The sequence below is a fragment of the Oncorhynchus masou genome, chromosome 15 (genome assembly GCF_036934945.1).
Source record: "Oncorhynchus masou masou isolate Uvic2021 chromosome 15, UVic_Omas_1.1, whole genome shotgun sequence".
Classification (NCBI taxonomy): Eukaryota; Metazoa; Chordata; class Actinopteri; order Salmoniformes; family Salmonidae; genus Oncorhynchus; species Oncorhynchus masou.
Genome location: NC_088226.1, coordinates 23737692 through 23760214, shown reverse-complemented (window position 1 = coordinate 23760214; position 22523 = coordinate 23737692). Strand labels below are relative to the sequence as shown.

Sequence of the window (22523 nt, the reverse complement as noted above, 5' to 3'; positions counted from 1 at the left end):
ATTTGGCAGTCGGCCCTCTGGCATGCGGATGACATGACCAAGCCATCTTAGTTGGTGATTGTTTAAGGTGGACTGCATGCTACCACTGCCAGCCCGTTTCAGTACCTCGGTGTGGGGTATTCTGTCCTGCCAGGTAACAACGAATCTTCTGGAGGCACTTTATGTGGAAGGACTCCAGAGGTTTCATGTGCTAAGGGATCCATGCTTCCCGGCTGTTTAACAAGGTGAATACACACACACACGAAGAACATGATCCTGCAAAGAGTAGTCTTTCAATGTATATTTATATATTACGGCAATTAGTATCAACAAGAGAGAATGCCAAATTCATTCATATCATTTTTTTTTTTTTACAGGTTTCTTATCTCTTACTCTTCATTTAAAAACATGGTCAAGTCTAAAAAAGGTAAAGATGGTAATTGTGTCAGAGTGGTTTGGAACAGGGTTGTTAGTGTTACTCACTGGTATCAACAAGGGCAGTGCTATTAGATCAATGGTCGGAAGTCCTGAGAGAGGTGTGTGTGTGTGTGTATGCATGTGTATTTACATGAGTCTGAAGTATCAAAATACGGTATACCTTACAGTAGTAGATACTGGCCTTTTCTCAACATATTGCCTTTTAGTGTCGTCCACTAAAGCAGTAATGGACTGTTTCTCATCACATCTGACTAGCGGGAATGTCGAGTCAGGAACTCCAATACAAATATTCAAGTTCTCTCAATGAGTCCAGTTTTAAAAAAGGGGGTTAAGTTTGGTCATAGAATGAGTGTTTGGTCATTGAACATGAGAAAATACATTTAAAAAAACTCTCAACTATGGAAAGATGGAGGGCGCTCAAGCAACATGAGTCGAGGTACAACCAAAAAAAATAATAATCAGAACATCATTGAACAGCTCCAAAGTACAAATATTCCAAGTCACATTACAAGCGGAGGTGGTGATTCCCAATGTTGGAGAGAACTGGCCTGAGCAAGGCCAGCACAGATCTGATTCTCATTAGGAGTTGTCTGAAATGCAAGCTGATTTGTATATCAGTGATTATGCACAGCTCCTTGCTCAGCCCACTCCTCTTCAACGTGGGCATAGTCATGATAGTGGTCAAATCTTTCTCTGTGGTTACTGTTGCACTTCATGTCCAGCCGCGTTCTTATTGGTCACCCTTGGAATATTTCTTGTTTCTCCCGTCGCTTTGGCTCTGTTGTGTTGCTCTGATAGACTCACGTGGCACCAGTGAGCGGGGCACCCTCTTCAGGAAGCCCCTCCTCCAAGATGTCCTTGACCTGGTCCAGAGTTTCAGCCTGACGGATCAACTCCAGCTTCACCTAGAAGAAAGGGATGAAGGGAGAGAGAGAAGGGGGGGAAAGAGGGGGAGAGAGAGGGGGAGGGGTTGGAGTAAGAGAAGAGAAAGCAAGAGAGAGAGAGATCATGAGGAAGACTCATGGTCATTTGACTATGGCCCGAAAATGGAATCCAGCTGGACTGGTCCTAGATCAGTGCTGTAAACTAACATAAACCAACTCAATGTGAATACACCATGAGTGGGCTGGTCCTGAATCAGAACCAATCTACTGTACCTGCAGTGACTGCGAAAGCTGGACAAAGTCCCTCTGCACCGTCTGGCTGGTGTCCACCTGAGAACGCATACTGATGATCTGGCTACGTAGCTCCAAACACTGTTGCTGGAGGGACGCCTGGGAGGGAGATAGATAGAAAGGGAGTGAGAATGGTAAGGGTAAGAGAGAGAGATAAAGAGAGAAAGCTACAGTAACATGTTAAGTGTTCCCAAAGTAGGAAAGATAAGTACACAAAAGGTATAACACGGACAGACGCACGCGCACACACCTATATCCCTGGTCCCCCTGTACAGTACCTTGTCATGGGTTAGAGTCTTGCTGTCTCCCTGTAGGTGTGAGAGCGCCACCCTGAGGCCTTGTAGCTCGGTGCGACAGGTCTGTAACTCCAACTGCAGCTTCTCTTTCTGACACTGGACCCGCTCCATCTCGGTCTTCAGACTGGACAGCTGCACTGCAGAGGGCAAAGGTCAACAGGACTATTTTTACTGAACATTTATTTATCAAGGAAGTCCCGTTGAGGTCAGACAACCTATTTCACAAGGGAAAGACAATTGGCTTGTTGGAGCGGGTACGTTTTATCAAGTCACCGCCTTTCAAAAGTGCATTATGTGGATAACTGCCTGAACTGCATGAAAAACCATGTGATCTAAGGTCATGCGGTTTTTGATAGAGTCTCTTTCAATTTCTGCAGTTGCTTTTCACCGATGGCACCATACAGCCATTGCCTGGCAACTGGTTGGCACTACTTGTCAACCAATCAGTGTTTTTGTTTGACCCACGCGGACTCGACCAAAGACGTGACTGAAACAGGAACCAGCTTTGCCGCGACTCTAAAGCTACAGGGGATACAAATGAAAGTGATATTTGAGAACTCTAACAAATGCATTATACAATAGCTTCAGAAAGTATTCATATCCCTTGATTTATTCCACATTTTGTTGTGTTACAGCCTGAATTCAAAATGGATTTTCTCACCCATTTACATACAATACCACATAATGAAAAAGTGAACATTTTATTTAGGAAATGTATAGATAATTAAATACAGAAATATCTAATGTACATAAGTATTCACACCCGAGTCAATACATGTTAGAAACAACGTTGGCAGCGATAACACGCAGTAAGGGAATACCCCCCTGAAATGGACAAAAATGAATGGGAAACCATTGGCATAGTACAAACCATGTACACGATGGCCAATACCACCCAAATTTTGCAAATGCCATATGGCAATTGCCAGTTGTAACACTTCAAAAATCCAACAGGTGGCGTGTGCGCTCCACCGTGGTTTTTCATATTGAAAATGGACCCCAAGTCAACATCCAAAAGCCAAATTTTGAAAAAATTGATTTTTTGTCAAAAACTTATCACCCCTTAAAAAAGTGCTTTCTGGACCGTTTTTCGAAATTCTTTAGAATTTTGTGTCAATTACACACGTATAAGAACTGTATGAATATACTTTTGTCCAATTTTTTTATCACAATTTTTATTTATTTTTTTACTTGCGCATTATTGCATGTGTTTTCTCCATTTGCAATATGATTTCATAGGAAGTCAGAAGTCAAAAGTCAATAATTGCAAAATTTCATAAAAAAACTTCACATACCCCTAAAAAAGTGCTTTCTGGACCGTTTTTCGAAATTCTTTAGAATTTTGTGTCAATTACACACGTATAAGAACTGTATCAACATACTTTAGTCATATTTTATTATCATAATTTCTTTTTTTTTTTTTTACTTGTGCATAAGGCATATGTTTTGTGGGGGCCAAATGTCATAAGAAATTTGACATGCTCAAAAATCCTGCAGAAATGCAAAATTGACTGGCCTGATGAACTCGGGATGGCCGGGCAGTGATTGTTGTTCCTTTCAATCACTCGTGGTGTTGATTTCATCATGTCCATTTGTTTATGTTTTCTCACTTTTGCAAAGTCACTGTGCATTTGCAATATGGTTAACTGGGCATTCACCATCACCAATTTGTCATGCTATAAAAATCGTGCAGGAATGCCAAATTGACTGGCCCGATGACCTCGGGATGGCTGGGCAGTGATTCTGGTACCTCTCCATCGCTCGTTAGGGTTGATTTCAGAATGTCACTTTGGTGATGGTACCTCACTCTTGCAAAGTCACTGTACATTTGCAATATGGTTAACTGGGCATTCACCATCACCAATTTGTCATGCTATAAAAATCGTGCAGGAATGCCAAATTGACTGGCCCGATGACCTCGGGATGGCTGGACAGTGATTCTGGTACCTCTCCATCGCTCGTTTGGGTTGATTTCAGAATGTCACTGAATGGGTGTGGACAAAGAAGAGCTCTCCAGGTGTACCGAAACATTCACCCACCATTTTCTCAAACGTGGGTTACTTTCCCATTGTTCATGTTCTTGCTCTGAGTCTCTACTTTTATCCAACGTAAAAAAAGGATATATTTTAAAACACAATTTATAATGTTGCTATATAGGACCGAATCCAGGTGGTACATTTAAGCTTTACATTTTTTTAATTAATTTGTACAAATTTCAAAATACCTAATTCCACTTTGACATTACAGGGTATTGTGCGTAGGCCAGTGAAAATAAATCTAAATTTTATACGTTTTAAATTTAGGCCGTAACACAACAATATGTGGAATAAGTAAAAGGGGTGTGAATACTTTCTGAAGGCACTTCAGAAAGAAAGTACAGTGCCTTGCGAAAGTATTCGGCCCCCTTGAACTGTGCGACCTTTTGCCACATTTCAGGCTTCAAACATAAAGATATAAAACTGTATTTTTTTGTGAAGAATCAACAACAAGTGGGACACAATCATGAAGTGGAACAACATTTATTGGATATTTCAAACTTTTTTAACAAATCAAAAACTGAAAAATTGGGCGTGCAAAATTATTCAGCCCCCTTAAGTTAATACTTTGTAGCGCCACCTTTTGCTGCGATTACAGCTGTAAGTCGCTTGGGGTATGTCTCTATCAGTTTTGCACATCGAGAGACTGAAATCTTTTCCCATTCCTCCTTGCAAAACAGCTCGAGCTCAGTGAGGTTGGATGGAGAACATTTGTGAACAGCAGTTTTCAGTTCTTTCCACAGATTCTCGATTGGATTCAGGTCTGGACTTTGACTTGGCCATTCTAACACCTGGATATGTTTATTTTTGAACCATTCCATTGTAGATTTTGCTTTATGTTTTGGATCATTGTCTTGTTGGAAGACAAATCTCCGTCCCAGTCTCAGGTCTTTTGCAGACTCCATCAGGTTTTCTTCCAGAATGGTCCTGTATTTGGCTCCATCCATCTTCCCATCAATTTTAACCATCTTGCCTGTCCCTGCTGAAGAAAAGCAGGCCCAAACCATGATGCTGCCACCACCGTGTTTGACAGTGGGGATGGTGTGGTCAGGGTGATGAGCTGTGTTGCTTTTACACCAAACATAACGTTTTGCATTGTTGCCAAAAAGTTCAATTTTGGTTTCATCTGACCAGAGCACCTTCTTCCACATGTTTGGTGTGTCTCCCAGGTGGCTTGTGGCAAACTTTAAACAACACTTTTTATGGATATCTTTAAGAAATGGCTTTCTTCTTGCCACTCTTCCATAAAGGCCAGGTTTGTGCAATATACGACTGATTGTTGTCCTATGGACAGAGTCTCCCACCTCAGCTGTAGATCTCTGCAGTTCATCCAGAGTGATCATGGGCATCTTGGCTGCATCTCTGATCAGTCTTCTCCTTGTATGAGCTGAAAGTTTAGAGGGACGGCCAGGTCTTGGTAGATTTGCAGTGGTCTGATACTCCTTCCATTTCAATATTATCGCTTGCACAGTGCTCCTTGGGATGTTTAAAGCTTGGGAAATCTTTTTGTATCCAAATCCGGCTTTAAACTTCTTCACAACAGTATCTCGGACCTGCCTGGTGTGTTCCTTGTTCTTCATGATGCTCTCTGCGCTTTTAACAGACCTCTGAGACTATCACAGTGCAGGTGCATTTATACGGACACTTGATTACACACAGGTGGATTGTATTTATCATCATTAGTCATTTAGGTCAACATTGGATCATTCAGAGATCCTCACTGAACTTCTGGAGAGAGTTTGCTGCACTGAAAGTAAAGGGGCTGAATAATTTTGCACGCCCAATTTTTCAGTTTTTGATTTGTTAAAAAAGTTTGAAATATCCAATAAATGTTGTTCCACTTCATAAGTGGGACACAATCGTTGTTGATTCTTCACAAAAAAATACAGTTTTATATCTTTATGTTTGAAGCCTGAAATGTGGCAAAAGGTCGCAAAGTTCAAGGGGGCCGAATACTTTCACAAGGCACTGTATGCTATGTTTTCAGTTTGTGAGTGTGTTATATTATGGGTAAATAAAAGTTTATTTTGACCTTTCTTAAACATTTGCAGCTATGTTGACACTGCCATGTTGATCTGAGCTTTGCTGTTGGAAAACCACTACAGTGTCCAACTCGGCTGTGGCAGATGGACCTCCCCCGACTTCGTCGACTTTCGTCTAAAGTTGGCTTCATTAGCCTAACTACTCGAACACACCCCATGAGTTTACTACGGTCAACGCCTGTTATCAACTGCCTGTGTGTAATGCATTACGGATTAATTCCTATGGCCTTCTTTACCACACAATTTTCAAATTCTCTCGATCGCTCTCGCGCACACACCAATGGCCACTCACCTTGTAAAACTTCTGTTGCGGCAGTACCAGGGAAGAGAGAAAGAGAGAATGGTTAAAAACCAGTTTCTATTATACTTATCAACACAAAGAAAGAAACAAAGAAATTGCGAAGGAAAGGCAGATGAACAGACCGCTCTCCTCCACGCGGGTCTCCAGTTGTTCCTTTAGGTTGACGATCTCAATAAGCAGCCTCTCTTCACTGTGTGCCCCCTACAGGTGGGAGTACAGTAGTGCATACAGTAATAGTATGTTTTCTATGTATTTCAATGATTCTTGACTGTATGAATACACACACACACACAAACTGCACCTGTAGTGTAGGACCAAGGGGTGTGTTGGCGTCCCCTGCCCCATCAGTCTCCTCGATCTCCTCCCCTTTTAGCCTGGACAGCTCGCTACACACCCTCCTCTGAGAGACAGACAGCTCCGCCTGGGAACACAACACACACACAAAACACCTCAAACACACACTACATGGACCTTATCCCCCTCCTCCCTGGTTGGACCAGGTGCCTGTCACTCACCAGCCTGCTATGGACGGCATTCTGTGATTGGTTGAAAGATTTCTGTAGCTCTTGTAGGAGGGCCTCTGAGGTCTGAACCTGAGTCTGGAGAACTGAGACCTAACACACACACACACATACACACAGTAACATTCACATTCAATTCAGTGGATAACTGACATTCTCAATAAACAATATATGCCATGTGTGTAAATGTGGGAGTACGTGTTTGTGTGTCTCGGTAGTCTGTGTGTCCAGCTCGCTCTCCAGCTCTGTCCTCTCGTCCCTCAGTCGACTCAGCTCTCCCTTCAGCTCCTCAACCTGCACATAAGACCACACCACATCAGACACCCCGAGTCCACATCAGAGATAATGAGTCCACACCACATCAGACGTCATGAGTCCACTCCAAACCTGTAAAGTTTGGCTCACCTGTTTGATAGGCAACGTTGGTGTTTGACTGTTTTAACAGGCTTTAAGTACACTTTACAAAAATAAATGGAACATGCAACCATTTCAAACACTGAGTTATAGCAAAATAACATTACAGAATCAATCAATTTAAATAAATGCATTAGGCCCTAACCTATGGATTTTACATGACTGGGAATATAGATATGCATCTGTCGGTCACAGAGATAACCTAACTTTTCTTCTGAAAACCAGTCACTATCTGGTGTGACCACCATTTGCCTCATACAGCGCGACACATCTCCTTCGTAGAGTTTATCAACCTGTTGATTGTAGTCTGTGGAATGTTGTCCCACTCTTCAATGGCTGTGCAAAGTTGCTGGATATTTGCGGGAACTGGAACACTGTCGTATATATGTTGTCGGATGAATGGCACGACAATAGCCCTCGGGATTTCGTCACGGTATGTCTGTGCATTCAAATGACCATCAATAAAATGCAAATGTGTTCGTTGTCCGTAGCTTATGCCTGCCAATACCATAACCCCACCACCACCATAGGGCACTCCGTTCACAACGTTGACCTCAGTAAACCGCTTGCCCACACAACGCCATAAACGCTGTCTGCCATCTGCACAATACAGTTGAAACCAGGATTCAACTGTGACAAGCACACTTCACACTTCGTGCCAGTAGTCATTGAAGGTGAGCATATGCCCACTAAAGTCAGTTACAATGCCAAACTGCATTCAGGCAAAGACCTTGATGAGGACGACGAGCAAGCAGATGAGCTTCCCGAAGACGGTTTCAGACAGTTTGTGCTGAATTTCTTAGTTTGTGTAAACCTACAGTTTCATCAGCTGTCTGGGTGGCTTGTCTCAGTCAACCCCGCAGGTGAAGTCAGATATGGAGGGCCTGGTGTAGTTACACGTGGTCTGCGGTTGTGGGGCAGGTTGGATGTACTGCCAAATTCTCTAAAACGACGTTGGAGGCGGTTTATGGTAGAGAAATTAACATTAAGTTATCTGGCAACAGCTCTACTGGAAATGTTTGCAGTCAGTATGCCAATTGCACGCTCCCTCAAAACTTGAGACATCTGTGACATTGTGTTGTGTGACAACTGCACATTTTAGAGTGGCCTTATATTGTCCCCAGCACCTGTGTAATGATCATGCTGTTTAATCAGCTTCTTAATATGTCACACCTGTCAGGTGGATGGATTATCTTGGCAAAGGAGAAATGCTCACTAACGGGGATGTAAACAAATGTGTGCACAACATTCGAGAGAAATAAGCTTTTTGTGTGTATGGAACATTTCTGGGATCTTTTATTTCAGCTCATGAAACATGGGACCAACACTTAAAATGTTGCGTTTATATTTTTGTTCAGTAGAAGTCCTAGTTGGAGTGTGTTTCTGTGGCTAGTGGTCACTTGTTTGCTTAGTGAATTGATGTCAGAGTGTGTGTGTTCACCTGTGTGTTAAGCGAATCCCATTCGGTGTGTGTAACCAGGCGGTGGCCGGGAGGGGGCAGGTAGATGGCCTCGGGCACCAGGGTTCCCGTGGAGACCAGGGAGGCAGTGTCTTCCTGGGGGGGTGGGCGGCGTGGCAGTGAGGGCGTGTCCAAGGAGAAGGAGGAGAAAGAAGCGAAGTCACAGTTCTGGGAGAAATAGCCCTCCAGTCCCACCCCTTCACCCTCCCCTGGTCCCTCAGCCTCCGCTGGTTGGCTATCCCATCCGTCCGTTCCTGGTTCTCTGAGGGTATTGGTGGGAGAGTCTGTCGACTGGCTCTCGGACTGCATAGCTCCTGCCTCCAACCTGTCCTTCTTTACACTGCCCTGAGAGAGAGAGAGAGAGAGAGAGAGTCAGAGACAAGGAAATAGGTTTAGTAACATTGAGGTGAACACACACACACACCTGAGACTGCACACTGGCTCTCCTCCACTGGGCACGCTCAGACTGCAGAGTAGATATTCTAGCCTCATACTGAGAAGCCGTCTCTGAGAATAGAAGAGAGAGAAATGAGATGAGAGACAATAACAGGCCATCTAGGCGGGTCCTACACATTATCTGCGTCCCAAATGAAACCCTATTCCCTATCTAGTGCAATACTTTTGACCATAGCCGCCATTGGGAATGCATGATGAATAGAAGGTATGGAGCGACCTTTCTCACAAGAGAGAGGGGGCCCGCCCCATCTATACAATGGTAGGGAAACACTAGTATGTAGAAAAGGTATCTTCCAACTCTGACTGCATCTCCTGGTCACACTTAATATCTCTCTCTGACCTCTGAGGGCCTCCTGAAGAGACTGCATCTCTTGGTCACACTGTTTCTGCAGCTCTCCCAGCTCCTCCTGTTTGCTCAGTTCGCAGATCGTCGCCACGCCCTGCCAGTGCTCCAGCTGCGCTCGGCAACCTGCTAGCTGGGCCTGCAAGCTTTCCATTGCATCTGACAAGCAGAAAAATTGAGAGATAACATAAGATATCTGTTTATGGTGAATATCGAACAATACAAGGTTGTGAATAGAGTTCAACACTGACTTCAATGTATCTTATGAGCGGGATAAAGCATGATCATGCAAACAATTGCACTTAGTCCTACTACACAGGCTATTCCTTCCGATGTCAATGACATTACAAAACATCACATGCAAAGCAATTCATGAATGTAATAAAACACCTGTTGACAATCTTACTGACAGATAACATTGTTTTGTCTGTGTATCAGTGGAGACACGGCAATCCTTGGCACACACCTGCCATAACTTCTGATTAGGTTGACTGACGTCTCCACAAAAATCATAATTATTATGGCTAAACCCCCACCCATTTCTACAATTTCTCTTCTTAAAAATAAGATGTTCAACCTAACTACACTGCTAAACTTATGCCTAACTAACCTTAAATTAAGACCAAAAAATATATTTTTGTATATTCATTTTTACGATACAGGCAATTTGGACTTTGTGGCAGTAACAGAAAGGTCAAACGAGTTCACTTAGAGTGACAGCTCTAGTAATAGCAACATTTTGTACATTTTCAGTGATCTGTAGCTACATTCCTGAAATGCACACGCATTTGTGAGATTTGGTTATCACGAATGGTTAGTTAGCTAGCAATCAAGCTAGCCTAGCTAAAACACTTGTTGATGGCTAAGTGACATTCTTACCACTGTCGTCATTCTGAGATTTCTCCGACGGTTCCATTATCAATCCTTTGTGTCGGATCTGTTCTGTAACGGCACCAACTGTCTTTTGTCGTGAAAATAATCTACTGTATGTGTGTTTAGGGTCGGGTTGGTGTGAGAGCTCAAAACAGGACTTGTTCACTACTGGTCAACTTCAGGAAATAACTTTCCCCGGTATAAGCCTACGGATATTACGTAAACATCCTTCCTAATGCGGACGACTGCATAGAATTTTCCCTTGTTCTTCCCAGTTCCAACTTCCGTATTGTCTGTCATGGGATGAGCGAATGATAATATGTGAAAAGACATACAGTACTACACCAGTCAAAAGTTTGGACACACCTACTCATTCAAGGGATTTTCTTTCTTTTTTACTATTTGCTACATTATTGAATAATAGGGAAGACATCAACACTATGAAAGAACACATATAGAATCATGTAGTAACCAAAAAAATGTTAAACAAATAAAGGTTCAATAAAAAAAATGCAAAATAAAACAATTATTCAAAGTAGCCACCCTTTGCCTTGATGACAGCTTTGCACCCTCTTGCCATTCTCTCAATCAGGTTAACCTGGATTGCTTTTCCAACAGTACTGAAGAAGTTTCCACGTATGCTGAGCACTTGTTGGTTGCTTTTCCTTCACTCTGCAGTCCAACTCATCCCAAACCATCTCAATTGAGTCTGATGCAGCTCATCTGATGCAGCTCTCCATCACTCTCCTTCTTGGTTAAATATCCCTTACACAGCCTGGAGGTGTGTTGGGTCACTGTCCTGTTGAAAATAAAATTATAGTCCCACTAAGAGCAAACCAGATGGGATGGCGTATTGCTGCAGAATGTTGTGTTAGCCATGTTGGTTAAGTGTGCCTAGAATTCAAAATAAATCACCTCCTCCATAGTTCACGGTGGAAACCACACTGCGGAGATCATCCATTTGCCTACTCTGCATCTCACAAAGACACAACAGTTGGAACCAAAAATCTCACGTTTGGACTCATCAGACCAAAGGACAGATTTCCACCGGTCTAATGTCCATTGCTCATGTTTCTTGGCACAAGCAAGTCTCTTCCTATTGTTGGTGTCCTTTAGTAGTGGTTTCTTTGCAGCAATTCGACCATGAAGTCCTGATTCACGCAGTCTCCTCTGAACAGTTGACGTTGAGATGTGTCAGTTACTTGAACTCTATGAAGCATTTATTTGTGCTGCAATTTCTGAGGCTGGTAACTGTAATAAACTTATCCTCTGCAGCAGAGGTAACTCTGGGTCTTCCTTTCATGTGGCGGTCCTCATGAGAGCCAGTTTCATCATAGTGCTTGAAGGATCTTGCAACTACACTTGAAGAAACTTTAAAAGTTCTTGACATTTTCCGGATTGACTGACCTTCATGTCTTGGAGTAATGATGGACTGTCATTTCTCTTTGATTATTTGAGCTGTTCCTGCCATAATATGGACTTGGTCTTTTACCAAATAGGGCTATATTCTGTATACCACTCCTACCTTATCACAACACAACTGATTGGCTCAAACGCATTAAGAAGGAAAGAAATTCCACAAATTAACTTTTAACAAGGCACACCTGTTAATTGAAATGCATTCCAGGTGACTACCTCAGGAAGCTGGTTGAGAGAATGCCAAGAGTGTGCAAAGCTGTCATCAGGCAAAGGGTGGCTACTTTGAAGAATCTCAAATATAAAATATATTTGGATTTATTTAACACTTTGTTACTACATGATTTCATATGTGTTATTTCATAGTTTTGATGTCTTCACTTTTGTTTACAATATTTCATGGTATTGTGTCCAAAAAATATATATATGTGAATACTGAATCTGCTATGATGAGAAGCCAACAGCCAACATACCAATAAACTTATTTCAATACATTTTATGTTCAATGTCCAGCAATGCAATACAGTATGAAATGACATATTAACATCAACAGTGTGCTTTCCACTGTCTCTTTACAGTACAACCAATACATATAAACACTCCCTGAATAGCTTTGAGCCATAAAAGGGCATTATAATGTCAAACAGTAGAAATTAGTATTTTCAGAATAGCAAAACATATTCAGTGATACTGTACTAATGCATTTTGAAAAGTCCATTATACAAGTCCCTCACTTCAGTCAATTTCTTCAATGGTTGGGCCTTGGGAGCTGGCACCAGAGCTGGACCGTGCCTGATTTCCACAGCTACCTATAGGCATCCCTCATTGCTGGTATAGCTTTTTCAATGATAGGCTGGCACACTTTCTCCAGCTCCTTCAGCTGAAGCTCGTACTCCTCTTTGTCGTCCTCCGACCAGAAAATGGCCTGGTTGCATCCTGTCCACCACTTTCTTCTTGTCCTCCTCCCTGATATTGCCTTTCACGTTGTCGTCCTCAATGCTGCTCTTCATATTGAAGGTGTCCGACTCCAGGGAGGTTCTTGGCTGCTATTTTCTCCCTCTGTGCATCGTCCTCAGCTTTGTATTTGTCGGCATCATGCAACATCCTCTCAATGTCCTCTTTGCTGAGCCTTCCCTTGTCGTTCCTGATGGTGATCTTGTTCTCTTTGCCATTGCTCTTGTCTACCGCTGATACGTTCAGAATGCCATTGGCGTCGATGTCAAAAGTCATGCACCTCAAGCTAAGGGATTCCTCGTGGGGCAGGGGGGATTCCAGAGAGCTCAAACCAAATATTCTAACAAACTATAATGTTATAGCTAAGGCTTTGTCTGAACAATCAAAATGGCATACCTTTTGATTTCTATGAAGCCTGTAGCCCAATTGTTACAGCCATTTATGAAAATAATGAAAGTTACTTACAGTTTGTGAATGTAGAAGTCTCGTTGAAAGGTATATGGCAGTAGCTTAAGGTCGCTCTTCTCTTCTCTTTACTTACTTTCTTCTCTCTTTAGTGTTCTCATTGAGTCGATGTTTGTAACTGAATTAATTTATATCATCCCTTTTGATATCTCAACATTTTTCAACTCTCTGACTACACTGTAGAGCTCTGCTACCCGGCCCGAGCCTGTACAGCGCAGTACAGTCATATCTGACTAAAACCATAAAACGGGTGTCAGAAGTGCTTTAAAATCATCAAACAAAAATCGGGAGAGAATATTTCACAGAAAATAGAGTTTAGAGTGACGAAAAGTTGCTCAGCTCACTACTCTCTCGTCTCATTATTGAACAGAGCAGCCCAAGCGGAGCTGACGTTGCTATGGATACTCACACACCCAGAGCTGCCATAAGCAGAGCGTATGTAGAGTAAGCAGCGTGCAGGGAGCGGGCGAGACAGAGAGGAGCAGCTAATTGATTCACTAATTGAGTAAGTTATTTCTGATATCGGCTTTCGGGCAGGGCTGGGCCTTAAATTTGGCAGAAGCAATCGGGCCTAGGTAGGGTAAGGCCTGAACGATGCGGACATGGGTAAAATTCGGCTTAAAATTCATGTAACTGCAGGGCTCTGCTATACTGACCAATGAGAGTGCAGCTTCCTGTGCAGTGGTCTTTCGGTTACAGAAGCACGGAGACCTGTCCAGAATTACTTGTGGAAGAATATTTGGGCCATGAACTTTGACAAATGAATAATTTACTATTATAAATTGGGGGGTTTGAGCCCTGAATGTTGATTGGCTGAAGGCCATGTTCTATCAGACCATTAACCTAATTACATTGGTAAACAGTTTATAATAGGAATAATAGCAGTAACGCACCTTGGGGGTTTGTGGGAGATATTCCACAGTTAGGGCTGTGTCCAGGCACTCTGCATTGCGTTGTACTTAAGAACAGCCATAATACATTGTATATTGGCCATATACTACACCCCCACGGGCCTTATTGCTTAAGTGTCCAACGTGGAATAACATCTAAAGGCAATTATTATTATTACTCATGGATCAATTCATTTAGTCTTTGCTACTAGTCGCTTTATGGACACCACGGTTGAATCAGATCACCCATTACACAAACTCCACAGCAGGTGGCGGTAATGAAACTTCTGTCAAGCCGCTCAGTGGATGAACGAGGAACAGAGCATGCGCACACTTCATTGTTTTGTGCTGTTCGGTACCAAGAGAGAACATGTGGAATTCTGTTCGGACAGGACAGAACAACGACTTTCATTCTGCGAAAATGGCTAAAATATCGTTGCTGAGAGTGCTTCTCAATGAAAGATTAACAGCAGTTGCTGATGAGATATTTGGGGCTGTTGAAAAAACGGTGGCAGAGTACCAGGAAGAAATCTATCGTTCTAAGGAGGAGAACGAGAAGCTACGGAGGCTGCTTGATATCGTTCTTAAACCAGATATAAAGTTGCATAGATCGGGTTAGTAACGTTAATTGATTAAAATGTGTGTATATGAAACATTTTAAAAGGGAAAACAACTGTTAGAAAACAACTCAACAACAACTACCACCCACCCAGGAGCCTATTCACAACCAATACCAATCTAATTTCACCTCATTTTAAAAGTCAAACTTTGTTTTAAACTACTTTTTTACGTGCATTTGCAGAAAAACAGTCGCTAAACTGGTGGCATATGAATAAAAAATAAACTCGACGTGCAACAATTTCAACGGTTTTACTTAGTTGAATCAGGCCCTCTGGATTTCACACGACTGAGTAGGGGCGCAGCTATGGGAGGGCATAGACCCACCCACTTAGGAGTCAGGCCCACCCACTGGGGAGCCAGGCCCAGCCAATCAGAATGAGTTTTCCCCACAAAAGGGCTCATTACAGACAGAAATACACCTCAGCTGGATGTGGAGGTCCTGGGCTGGTGTGGTTACACGTGGGCTGCGGTTGTGAGGCCAGTTGGACGTACTGCCAAATTCTCTAAAACAATGTTCGATGCGGCTTATGGTAGACAGTATTTTTGTGCATTCAAATTGCCATTGATAAAATGCAATTGGGTTTGTTGTGCGTCACTTATGTTTGCCCATACCATAACCCCACCACCATTATGGGGCACTCTATTCACAGTGTTTGACATCAGCAAACGGCTTGTCCATACAACGCCATACACGTTCTGCGATTGTGAGCCAGGTTAGACATTAGTAGAGAAATGAACATTACATTCCCTGGTGGAACAGTTCTGGTTCAGTTCTGGTGGACATTCCTGCAGTCAGCACGTCTATGCACGCTCCATCAACTTGAGACATCTATGGCATTTGTGTTGTGTGACAAAACTGCACGTTTTTGGTCCCCAGCACAAGTTGCAGCTGTGTAATGATCATGCTGTTTAATCAGTTTCTAGATGTGCCACACCCGTCAGATGGATAGATTACATGTATCTTCTAAAATGTCTGTGTTCAGTTGCAGTTGGATCATTGGAATTTACAAAATGCTCTGTTTATTAAAATAACTGTTTTACTCCATGAAGTAATCCAACAATGTGTACACTGCCATTTTGTCTATTTCAAATTTTCTCTCGTTGATCGAGACAGGTGTGTCATCATCACATGCGACACTTTTGGGTGGACCCACCTATCTGTCAATGAGAGAAGATTTGAAATAGACAAGATGCCAGTGTACACATTGTTGGGTTACTTCACGGAGCAAAACAATGTATTTATTTTAATAACTGAGGATTTCAAATGAACCACCTGATTGATTGGCCGGGTGCCGCTTGTAATATATATATATATATATTTTTTACTTGACCTTTATTTAACTAGGCAAGTCAGTTCAGAACAAATTCTCATTTACAATGACGGCCTACCCTGGACGAACCTAATAGACTTGAGCTCCCTCGTCTCCACTGCTACAGCCACCTTTCAACTACGCTACTGTAGTTACTAGGCTACTGTATTGTGGTCGCAGTATTGACAACAGAAATGCTACGGTCATTTTAATGAATCAAAAACTAGTAATAAAAAGAGGTAGCCTACCTTTTGGCTGCCTGTCATGTTCCAGTAGGCCTAAAGGAGTTCATGATGCATTTTTCTACAGTGATTATTATGCACCGAAGTAGGTAAGGTAGCTCCCGGGCTGCTAGCATGCATTGCATGATCAGCACTGCAAATGTAAACCGCAAGCCATTGAGCATATAGCCATGTTGCATATGGATGCTCAAAATAGATATACTTGTATTTCTAGAATCAGATGCCTATATGAATGAATAGACAGGTCCATCTTAATTCTGGTATTAGGCGGTGGGCTATAGATTTCATGAAAAATATTTCTACATTTTCTGGTTAGTATGCTGCAGTTGATTGACTGGTCCCTCGAGTAATGTCAAAGTCCATTGTTTCAGAATGCCAAACGTCCCTAACGTTCAAAACTACTTTGCAAACCGTTGGTTTAAAATTCCTATTGATTAATTTGTAGGGATATAATTTATCAGTAAACAGAAAAACAATACTGTGGTGCCCGGTGAAGGATTTCCTTCTCCATGACCACTTGTTTCATATACACCCTTTAAGTAAATAACCAAGTACATGTATAGCTTCTCAGGTGTGTGTGTGGGTGGGGGGAGGGTCACAATTATGTTGTCTTGGTTTATTATTGTTGTCAGCTGAATTCACTTAGTCATCCGTTTCATCCTTCCTCCAGACCCACAGCAGCTCACTGTCTCTGAAAAGGTTCCCCCTGAGCAGCAGCACTGTGAACAGGACTTGAGCCCCAGTCTGGGGCAGGAGGTCCCAGAGGCCACACAGATTAATGAGCAGGAGCTCAGGACCAGTCACGGGAGAGAGCAGCTTCATGCTCTGGAGTCAAAAGACCCTAATGTTATATTCACAATTGCTTGTGTCAAAAGCTTGTGCCAGAATCCGGTCTCAACTGAGCCTTCACATATTTACCAAACCCAAAGTGTGGAATATGAACTGGGACCCTCTCTACCAAGCACTTCAACGGAACAGATCAAAACAGAACCTGATGGAGAGGGCTACATGTCATTAGAACCAACCAGTGAACCTCAGCCCCTCTCTGCATTTCATCACTATTCTGCAGTTCAGCGTGAAAACAGAATACTCCTCAGTGTGGCAAGTGGAGAGCTTCCATCAGGGTCAAAGCCATCGGAATCAAAGAGAGCACGGGTCAGTCAAATTGGTACTGCTGGTCTTCATTGGGGCACGTTATGTGGGGATTCCTTTCACACCACGTTTTCTGTTATGACCAGAGTGCATGCTAGTGAGAGAGAACCTGTCTGTGGTGTGTGTGTGTGTGTGTAGAATGCTTTAAATCAAAACAAAGTTTAATAGATCATCTTGAAACTAACGTTGACACACATTTGATTAAATGGAAATGTCTTCTTTTTTTTTTCTTTTTTTTTTTGCACATATGTCTCTTGCAAATATAATCTGAACCTGCACATGGAGACTCATGATGAGAAATCTTTCCAGTGCCAGGTCTGTGATGATTGCTGTAAGGTAAAGGGTACTCTCATAAAACATCAGAAGACTCACATAAGGGAAAATGGAGCAATGAAATGGCAGCAGGTCTGTTAAATGAAAGGGAATCCCATGAAAGTAACTTAAGTATTTAGTGCCATCGGTGAGAAGGTATATGAATAGATTAAAGTAGAATTACTTCTAGGTATTCTGATTCTGCATCTGTCCTGCAGGATCGAGGCCCCGCTGCTGCCACAGCAAGCCAGTCCCTGGACCCTACTCTTTCCTCACCACCTTTCCACTGCCCAGCTGTGCCCCGTTCCATTGCATGGCGCCAAAAGAGGAAGGGGGAGGAATATGCACATGCCCAGCAGCAGGGCGCTCTTTACCCAAAACGCTCAAATGTATACCGCTCGAAGGTACATCCTGACATTTCCATTCCTCATCTGACACCAGAATATGACGAACTGCTCACCAACCGCAGCGGGGGCCGTCCGGACCGCTATGCTGTTTTGCTATTCCGTGCATGCGTAAGCGAAGAGAGATACCGCGAGTGGGAACAGAATACCAACTGGGATGGATCACGAGGAAAATTTGGCTTGCCAGTGAACCTCCGAATGTTCATCAGGACCACTGTGTCTCAAAAGTTTCCTTCCATGAGTGATGTAACCCGAAAAAACATAAAAGACAGAGTAAATGAGTACTTGAGGTCACCGAGGAAGTCTGGACATGGACTGCTCTCGCTTATCTAAGGAATTAGGCATATTTCAGACCGTTCTCATAATCACTTCCTTTCCTAGCTGAGGTGATTACAAACAGCTGCCTACAGTATGTACAGAAACTCTCATTGTCCTGTTTGTCACACTGTACAGTACCTTAATGCGAATCTGCATTTTGAAATACAAAAAAACTAAATGAATTTGAATATTTTATTAAAAAAACACAGATGTTGATGAAAAAGTACTCTAGATTCTATATTTTTATTAGAATACTGGGCTTACAGTAGTGATGGAGGCTGGTCACAGTTCATGCCTTGATGAGCAATTCAATTGGACAATAGCGAGCCAAAACTCTCTCAATAGAGTACCACAGTATGAGTAATAACATAGCTGTCAAACACTGAAATGGTTCAAATCGTTTTTCCACTATTTGTTTTTCACAATTGGGGATTTTAGAAACACTTCAAATAAGGGCTGTGTTTTACGGGAGAGTATTAGAGCCATGTGAAGATAAAGAAATCTATGGGTGGTGGTACATGGATATTTCTTATTCTTGCATTAGTAGTACTTAAAAAAATAATATTTGAGAATAAACAAAACATTTAATATAGGCAAAGTCAATTTTGAGAATAACGTAGACATTTTGAGAAAGTTATATTTCAAGAGTAAAGTATGGGATTTGGTTATTAAGCACATAACCATATAGCCCTAATCCCCCTTAACCTAACCTTATTTAAACCAATTTGTAAATAGGTCATGGTAGATCAGGAATTCACCATTTAGCAGCATAGAATATCCCATATCATACATCTAACTCTCCATTTCATTCTCTTAAACACATCCTGCTCAGCTTATATAGGCTTACACTGCCAACTCCTCCTGCCCCTGCTTTACGTCCCTCATCTTCACTGACCTCACTCCCACTTGGACCCTCTACAACAGAAGACAAGTGTTGCCAGCATGGAAAAGCAATAAGAATGTGTCTTGTACACAAGTAAATAGCCTGTGGCGGAGATAAAACTGCACAGTCATGTTGTGTCACTCATTTGACAAATGGATTCAATATTCAAGTTAAGGCTATTGGAAACACTTCATAGCAAAACATAACATGTGTGACTAACTTTATTTTCCCAGAAGGAATTTAATTTGTGCTGTCAGATACATCAAGCACACAATAATTTAAAACACACAACAGTGCATTATTACATTAAAAAACAGGGCATGTGTACATTAGCATATAAAATACAGTGCATGCGGGTGTAGCCTATTAATAAATGTATCCATATTATCTCTAAATAGGTAGCCAGGGTGCCTAGGAGGACAGTGCAGCACTCACTCAGTATCCTTATGTAGGCAGGTATAACGCTAGAAGCCACTTCCACTATCCTGGGCCCCAATGGTAGGAAGGCATACTGGTTAGAAATGATGTCCTTGCCCTTTTTGTGTGCCTTTTCTTGTCTTTGAGGCTGCATAGCCGGTTACCTACTGTCTTGAAACTCACTGACAACTTCTTTCATTTACTTTTCCAGCCTGTTATAGTTTGTGATCCTGTGTTACCCAGCACAGTGAGGGGCAAGAAGCAGTGGACTGGGCCAGGCAGGACTGGTTCTGAGCCAGGCAGGTGGTTGGTCCTGGCAGCAGGAAAGAAAAAAGACAACATGAAGCTACATCCAATGTAGTGTATAGTGCAACGACATACGGTGCCTTCAGAAAGTATTCAGACCCCTTGACTTTTATTCTAAAATGGTTTCATCTGAGAAAAAAAATACTCATCGATCTACACACATTACCCCATAATGTCAAAGTGAAAACAGGTTATTAGAAATTGTAGCAAATTGATCAAACCTTTTTTAAATACCTTATTTACATAAGTATTGAGACATACAACATATATTATTAAACTAGTTTAAGGCAGATAAAGTAAATATGCATTTTTATCAGGAGCAAACACTTTGCATGTGTTGTAATAATTACTCCACGTGTTTGACATATGTCCATTTTGTTTTAACCCGGCTCACGCCCAGGAGGAAGCCTGGTTTCAAAACGAATGTAATCACTTTTCACTCTGGAAAATCCCGGTGAAATCTTTAAAATGTATTGTTTTGGGCATTTAAAATGTATTGTTACGCATTATTATGATGTATTATTAGACCTCTTGACGTAAGGACTAAGGTAGGGGTGTCAAACAAATTTCCCTGGAGAGGCAAGTGTCTGTGGGTTTATTCTTTTGGAACTCCTCTCACCTAGTTTTCTAGGTCTTAATTGAAAATTAATTCAAAGGAAATAACCCAATAGACACGTGGCTCTCCAGGAATTGAGTTTGACACCCCTGGACAAAGGCGTAGGACTAATTGTCATAGGGAGTCCCAACCTGGCAACCCATCAAGTTTGCTTTTGTATGATATTATGCGGTTAAACTGAAGATAGAATTATGGTAGACTGATTATATACATACATAATAAATTAGGGTTGATTTCACCAGAATGTCACCTTGAGGAATGTCACATCAAGGACAAAGAACAGCTTATCCAAGTTTGCCAGCCTGGGGTGCACACCACCAAAGATGATGGCTTTAGGTTCTGTGGGTCCTGTCTGGTGTGTCCTGTACATGACCTATGAATGTAGACACAGAGAATGTGGTTGCAGAGCATAAATACAGTCATTACAGAACACCATTACATACATGAAGGGCACCTTTTGGCATTTGCTGTATGATCAATGAGAAACTCCATATTGCCAATGTAAGGTCCCTTACTAAACGTCCGCGAATGTTTGTAAAATTCGGGCCGTGCACCGGGGCCAGATCTTACAGGAAGTCATCAAACGAAGTCTCTTGGACATTCGGTTTCCGCTTTATAAGCATTTCAAATTTTGGTCATTTTTCCGCTGTTCCGGTAAATTCCACCAGATGGCGAATGGAATCTTATTGCAAATGTACAAAACATCACCAATCACGACATGGCCATTTCTCCTAAATGGAAAAGACTTCAAAGACAAAACTTGGTGAGCATAGGTTTGGACTAATGGGCTGTTAGCCCCAAAACAAGATGGCGTCGAGGCCTCAAAGCTTTTTGAGTTAAGGCCATCGTACAATGTACAATTGGTGATGTTCAAAGAAATGTGTTTTTTTTTACCAAAAAAGTTACAGATCCAGTTGCGGCATGTTCAGACAAATCCGTTAAGGTGGGCTTCGGAACTCTACGTGATTTCTGTGATCTTCTGTGATTTTCTGAAATAACACTCAATCATTCAACCCTCTGTAAATAAATCAGTTCTTAACGTAAAGACTTAAAACTCAAAAATCTGAAAGAGCTACCCCAAGGAGGTTATGTTTTTACTTTCAGCTTCCTGTGTCAACCGGAAGTGCCTTATATTGGGGTCCTAGGGGCTGTTTTCGAAGGGTTAAAAATGTCACATCTTTCCAAAACTTCATACTGTATGTGTGATTGGGCAACCCTCAAACTGTAAATCAGTAATTTCTCCCAACAGATGTAAATGAAAAAACTCTCCCTCTCTCCCTCACACACACACACACACACACACACACAGAGCAAGGATCGAGTGACACAGTGCGGGCTTAAAGCCTCGCAGAGCCTGCAATGGCATTACCATAATCTCTAGGCAGTGCCGAGTTCAACGAGACGCCCTGCTTGATCGTAGCTTGCTCTGAGCGCAGCAACCATGAAAAAAAGTAGGCCCATAATGAAGCCTGTCCCTAAATTGTAGGTGCTTTTGGGGGACAGTGGCGGAACCGTTGGGGTTAGAAGGACAATTCAACCACAGGAATGTTCCTAATGTCCTCAAAATCAAATTTTATTTGTCACATACACATGGTTAGCAGATGTTAATGCGAGTGTAGCGAAATGCTTGTGCTTCCAGTTCCGACAATGCAGTAATAACCAACAAGTAATCTAACAATTCCAAAACTAATATCTTATACACAGTGTAAGGGGATAAAGAATATGTACATAAAGATATGAATGAGTGATGGTGCAGAGCAGCATAGGCAAGATATTGGATGACGAGCTTGGAGGGTACTATGGTGTTAAATGCCGAGCTGTAGTCGATGAACAGCATTCTCACATAGGTATTCCTCTTGTCCAGATGGGTTAGGGCAGTGTGCA

General features: G+C 42.2%; 2 protein-coding genes and 1 pseudogene across 4 annotated transcripts; 1 reads left to right on the top strand and 2 right to left on the bottom strand.

Annotated features, from left to right (window-relative positions):
- Positions 1-267: 267 nt before the first annotated feature.
- LOC135555974 (rab GTPase-binding effector protein 2-like) lies at positions 268-10585 on the bottom strand. The gene is made up of 12 exons (XM_064988813.1): positions 10340-10585; positions 9458-9619; positions 9086-9168; positions 8644-9006; positions 6987-7082; positions 6783-6881; positions 6569-6688; positions 6390-6468; positions 6259-6270; positions 1871-2025; positions 1575-1691; positions 268-1322 (listed from the first exon to the last, which is right to left on the bottom strand). The coding sequence occupies exons 1-12, from the start codon at positions 10374-10376 to the stop codon at positions 1218-1220; spliced, it is 1428 nt and encodes a 475-aa protein (XP_064844885.1). The 5' UTR covers positions 10377-10585; the 3' UTR covers positions 268-1217.
- Positions 10586-12484: 1899 nt separating this feature from the next.
- Positions 12485-13142, bottom strand: LOC135556823 (heat shock 70 kDa protein-like; annotated as a pseudogene).
- A 1233-nt stretch (positions 13143-14375) lies between these two features.
- Positions 14376-18599, top strand: LOC135555982 (uncharacterized). 3 transcript variants are annotated; one of them, XR_010457925.1, is made up of 3 exons: positions 14376-14672; positions 16902-17698; positions 17914-18599. XR_010457925.1 is itself a non-coding variant. In XM_064988825.1 (3 exons), the coding sequence occupies exons 1-3, from the start codon at positions 14429-14431 to the stop codon at positions 18430-18432; spliced, it is 1248 nt and encodes a 415-aa protein (XP_064844897.1). In that variant the 5' UTR covers positions 14376-14428; the 3' UTR covers positions 18433-18599. The 3 variants fall into 3 exon arrangements, 1 of the variants encoding a protein (XP_064844897.1); XR_010457924.1 differs by having other exon boundaries at positions 16902-17719; XM_064988825.1 differs by having other exon boundaries at positions 16902-17386.
- Positions 18600-22523: the final 3924 nt, after the last annotated feature.

What these genes read in the sequence shown, in the direction of transcription:
- LOC135555974 (XM_064988813.1), bottom strand. Translation starts at nt 10,376, where the DNA reads ATGGAACCGTCGGAGAAATCTCAGAATGACGACAGTG. An exon ending in TCTTCAGGAGGCCCTCAGAG is followed by an intron (nt 9,169 to 9,457) that starts GTCAGAGAGAGA and finishes TTCTATTCTCAG; the next exon opens with AGACGGCTTCTCAGTATGAG. An exon ending in CCCTTGGTCCTACACTACAG is followed by an intron (nt 6,469 to 6,568) that starts GTGCAGTTTGTG and finishes TCCCACCTGTAG; the next exon opens with GGGGCACACAGTGAAGAGAG.
- LOC135555982 (XM_064988825.1), top strand. Translation starts at nt 14,429, where the DNA reads ATGTGGAATTCTGTTCGGACAGGACAGAACAACGACTTTCATTCTGCG. An exon ending in TATAAAGTTGCATAGATCGG is followed by an intron (nt 14,673 to 16,901) that starts GTTAGTAACGTT and finishes TCCTTCCTCCAG; the next exon opens with ACCCACAGCAGCTCACTGTC. An exon ending in CGGAATCAAAGAGAGCACGG is followed by an intron (nt 17,387 to 17,913) that starts GTCAGTCAAATT and finishes TCTGTCCTGCAG; the next exon opens with GATCGAGGCCCCGCTGCTGC.